Below are 5,243 nucleotides of genomic sequence, written 5' to 3' on the forward strand. Positions count from 1 at the left end.
ATGCAAATAACCCCTCGTCTGCCCCGCCCAGGGTAACATCTCCATGACATCCCTCCCCCTGCCATACCACCACCACCACCCACGTCCCCGTGCAAGGCTCCCTTATCATCACACCCGCTTCATGAACACAAACCCAAATGACACATTTAAAATAAAATAAAATAAACCTAAATAGATTTCAGTGCGTTAGCTGAGGAGAGAGAGAGGGGGGGGGAGGATCATGATGCCCCCTGCATGTTAAAGTGTGTGTGTGTGTGTGTGTGTGTGTGTGTGTGGGGAAGAACAACATAACAACATAACAGTACATTAGCCAACTCTCTGGTCCCTCTCTTCCTCTCCTCTGGTCCCTCCCTTCCTCTCCTCCGGTCCCTCTCTTCCTCTCCTCCGGTCCCTCTCTTCCTCTCCTCTCACACCGTCCGTCTCCTCTTCAATGATTCCATCTGGGGGGCGGAGAGGGGGATAGGGGAAGGAGGTGGGGAAGGAGGGTGAGAGAGAGAGAGACAGGGAGAGAGAGAGAAACAGGAATGGATCAGTCAAAGATATAGCATCGCACTTACATACTATAGGATAGAAACTAAATGCACTACTCCTGAATTTACAGCTAAATGTACTTCTATATGTACTTCTAAATGTACTACTAAATGTTCTTCTATATGTACTTCTATATGTACTTCTAAATGTACTACTAAATGTTCTTCTAAATGTTCTTCTATATGTACTTCTAAATGTACTACTAAATGTTCTTCTAAATGTACTACTAAATGTACTACTAAATGTTCTTCTAAATGTTCTTCTATATGTACTTCTAAATGTACTACTAAATGTTCTTCTAAATGTACTTCTTTTTTTTTTCCAAGTATTTTTATTCAAAAGTTACACAATACAATATGATTAAACATGTTTTTTTTTTTTTTACATATTTCTGCCCACCCCCCCACCCAACCCCAAACATTTCCTGCAGATCCCTAAAGTTACATTAGCATAGTAATAACATTAAAAAAAGAAAAAGAAAATAGATTAAAATACATGTTCACACTGGACAATAATGATGCCTTTGTATCACAGCTGCAACCAGGTAACTACCAAGACAGTACATACAGGATGTAGATCTACAGAGACAGGTCGTCACAACATTACATGGACCAACACTAGAGAGGTGACAGGTCAGAAGCCTGCATCCCTCAGGTTGGAACTTCAGGGAGTCTTAAGACCATCAAAATTAGGGATGCTCCGATTTATCGGCCACCGATTTAAATCGGCCGATTTCACTCCAAATGACTCGATCGGTGATCGGCAAAAATGGCCGATCGCAAAACCGATCTTTTTTCTTCTTTTTTTTCTGGGGAAGACAGATAACTGAACAGAAAACATAGGAGGACGTAACAGTATGTAAACCATGAAGGCCACGTTTATGATGTCTTTTATACAGCCATATCGACTGACTTGGGCTTCAGGCCCTAACTGGGTGATAGGCCAGACTTTTACTATGCCATAAAAATGGGTCTGCGTTTGCTTGGTGCCTAATGGATCAAAACTTTTGTCTAAAAAGCAAAAAATATGTAGGCTATCCAGTCAGTAGGCCTACAGTTATGTATCGGTATCGGTTGATCTTGAGGAAAAAAATCGGTGATCGGTATCGGCCCCAAAAATCCAGATCGGAGCATCCCTAATCAAAATATGCCAACACAGAGCCCCATGTAGAATAACATTTGCTTGTGGAACCTCCAATTGTGTATTTAATTTTTTCTAATTTAAGATATAGCATTAGGTCTCTCAGCCATGCTGAGACTGTGGGCGGTTTCCAATCAAGCAGTATTCTCCTCCGAGCCAATAGGGAAGCAAAAGACATGCTATTCTTTTGGATGTTAGTCAGTCGATCGCCCTCTGAAACCCCGAAGATGGCAGTCAAGGCATTCGGTCGTACATCAATACCCAGTGCCTCGGACATAATTTTAAAGAAATTTGACCAATATCCAGTCAGTTGAGGACAGGTCCAAAACATATGGGTAAGGTCTGCTGGGGCATTGTGACACCGATCACAAATATCGTTAAGCTCAGGGAATATTTTGGATAGTCTGTGTTTACTGAAATGGACAAGATGAAGAACTTTAAATTGTATAAGTCCAAGTCGGGCACAAGAGGTGCTCCTATTCACTCTGTCTAATGCATTGTTCCATGTTTCATCCGCTATTTGTTGACCAAGTTCTTCCTCCCAGATTGTTCTAATCTTATGAATTGACTCTCCTTTAAGGGACATTATGATGTCATAGACATAGAGTCTCGATATATTACCTTTTTGACTGGTGGGAGTATCGAGGATTGTGTCATAGCGAATCTGGAAATAGCGAAAGAGGTTCGAGTTAGGTAGATGGAATTTATTTGAGAGGTCACGAAAGTTTGCAAATATGCCATCTATGTACTGTATAGGTCTCTACATTTTACAAGGCCCACCTGTTGCCAAAGAGAAAAAGTTACATCTTGCTTCGCTGGAATAAAGAGGTGGTTGTGACATATTGGACTCTGGATTGAAAAGCTTTGAAGTTTGAAATGTGCTCTAAACTGGGACCATATTCGGAGAGTAGAAACAACAACTGCACTGTTGGTGTATTTAGAGGGAGATAATGGCATCTTAGATGTGACCAGGGCGTGAAGAGAGGATGAGGAACAAGACTTTGCCTCCATCAGGCACCAGCCCGCATCTGAAGAGTGAGTCCAGTGGACGACTTTCTGTATGTTAGCGGCCCAATAATAGAAAAGAAGGTTTGGAAGATCTGACCTTCAGAGATGGGATGCTCTTCACTTGTCCTTGGCAGGCAGAGTAAATTCGGTCAAAATCAATGCCTTGGAATAAATATAAGAATCTGGGTAAGGCATTCATTTTGACCGAATTTACTCTGCCTGCCAAGGTAGGGCTCGCGACGTCGGTGCTTTTAAGCGTTTTTAAATACATTTGTATGTACATTTTTATGTCAGTACTTATAGGGAACTGTTGTGTAAATAGTACCTACAGCAGACTAGACTTACTAGAAGTTGGTGCGCAAAACGAGAAGACAGTAACAGCGGAATTCCTGAAGCAGCAAAAGATCCCACTCGACATAGCTCGCTTACCGGGAGAACAATGGTACACAATCCCGTCCCTCAGACGCAAACGTCGGCGTCGAGACCGTAAACAACGCCGAGGCCGCAGGGGAGGCCTGCTAGCTAGGCTGAGGAGAAGCCCGGATAAGCCAGCTTTGCTGAGTATATTCCTCTCCAACGTAAGATCCCTCGCTAACAAGATGGACGAACTGAGACTGCAGGTTGCTTCCAACAACACCGTGGGGGATAGCTATGTGATTATTCTCACAGAGACCTGGCTCAACGACTCCATCATCGACTCTGCGGTCGCGCAGCGCTACAAGGCCGCTCCTTACACCGAGCCGACCGGACATTGCTTAGCGAGAAGACGCGCGGAGGCGGCCTGATCATATCTACGCAGGACAGCTGGTGCTTAAACACGAAAACTGTAAGTAGCCACTGCTCCCCAGACCTGGAATACTTGACTGTTAAATGCCGACCCACATACCTCCCGAGGGAATTCAACGCGGTGTACATAACAGCAGTATACATTGCACCAAGCGCGGATGCTAGCTTAGCATTGGCGCGGCTACATGACGTCATCAGTGGTGGACAGAGCGCGGATCCTCAGGCAGTACACATTATCGCGGGGGATTTTAATCATGCTGACCTGAAGGTAGTACTACCAAAGTTCTATCAGCATGTTAAATGTGCAACAAGAGGAGATAACACACTGGACAAGGTATACACCAACATCAAGCTTGCTTACAAGGCTAGACCGCTAGCTCATCTAGGCATGTCTGACCACGTGTCAATCCTCCTGATCCCAGCCTACACTCCCATGAGGAAAAGTGCTCCCATCACCACTAAGACTGTCAGAACCTGGCCAGCAGGGTCCGCTCCACTGCAGATCTGCCTGAATGACACCTCATGGCAGGAATATGAGCATGAGGACCTGGAACAGTTCACGTCGTCGGTTCTGAACCACATAGTGAACTGCACCAACTCAGCCACCGTGGACAAACGTGTCCGGGTCTACCCCAACACGAAGCCATGGATGACTGAGAAGGTCCGAAAACTGCTCAAGGAGAGGGACAACGCCTACTCAGCGAAGGACACACTGCTGTACAGCACCACCAGGGCTAACCTAAAACGTGGCATCCGGGAGGCCAAGGCAGACCACAGAGAGAAGATTGAGGAATGCTTCCTGAGCAACGACTCCAGGCGGGTGTGGCAGGGGGTTCAGCACATGACAAACTTCAGAGCCAACAGGCTCACAGCCGCGGAGGACGACCCCCTGCTGGCGGAAAAGCTGAACTCCTTCTACGCCCGGTTCGACGAGGGGCGAACGGAGGTAACCACAACACAAACACCACTCTCTCCAGCTCTCAGCAGCCTCACCCTCACAGAGCATGAAGTGAGACGCGTGCTGAAGGCGGTGGACCCCAGAAAAGCCTCAGGGCCGGATGGCGTCCTGGGACGGGTGCTGAGGGACTGCGCCGACCAGCTGGCCGGGGTTTTCACCAACATCTTCAACCAGTCCCTGTCCCAGGCCACCATCCCACCCTGCCTGAAAACCTCAACTATCATCCCAGTCCCGAAGAAAAGCACGGTGAGCTGCCTAAACGACTACCGCCCGGTGGCACTCACACCAATCATCATGAAGTGCTTCGAGAAACTGGTCCGGGCCCACATAGTCACACGCCTCCCGCCCAACCTGGATCCATACCAGTTCACCTACAGAGCCCACAGGTCCACAGAGGACGCCATCACGACGACTCTCCACTCCACTCTATCCCACCTGGAGAGGGGGAACAGCTACGCGAGACTGCTCTTTGTGGACTTCAGCTCTGCCTTCAACACCATCCTTCCAGACAGGCTAGTGACCAAACTACTAGACCTGGGACTATCACACTCCATCTGTGCATGGATCAAGGACTTCCTGTCTGACCGCCCCCAGAGGGTGCGGGTGGGCTCCCACACCTCCACAGCCCTCAGACTCAGAACTGGGTCCCCCCAGGGCTGCGTGCTAAGCCCCATCCTCTACAACCTCTACACCTACGACTTCACCCCCGTCCACCCCAGCAACTCCATCGTAAAGTTTGCAGACGACACCACCGTGGTGGGCTGCATCTCGGGGGGGGGGGACGAGGTGGCGTACAGGGATGAGGTGGAGCAGCTGGGCA

The 5,243-nt window shown here is 47.8% G+C and overlaps 1 protein-coding gene across 1 annotated transcript in view; it reads right to left on the reverse strand.

The window, feature by feature from the left end:
• Positions 1-248: 248 nt before the first annotated feature.
• cc2d1a (coiled-coil and C2 domain containing 1A) overlaps positions 249-5,243 on the reverse strand; it is a gene marked incomplete at its 5' end in the record, with an annotated part of 28,383 nt that continues 23,388 nt past the window's right edge. Inside the window, one exon of the mRNA XM_080522924.1 lies at positions 249-440. Within this exon, the coding sequence (XP_080379050.1) occupies positions 408-440 (33 nt within the window). The 3' untranslated portion in view covers positions 249-407. The remainder of the gene's footprint in view (positions 441-5,243) is intronic.

The sequence above is a fragment of the Nansenia antarctica genome, assembly GCF_963989245.1.
Source record: "Nansenia antarctica genome assembly, chromosome: 2".
NCBI lineage: Eukaryota > Metazoa > Chordata > Actinopteri > Argentiniformes > Microstomatidae > Nansenia > Nansenia antarctica.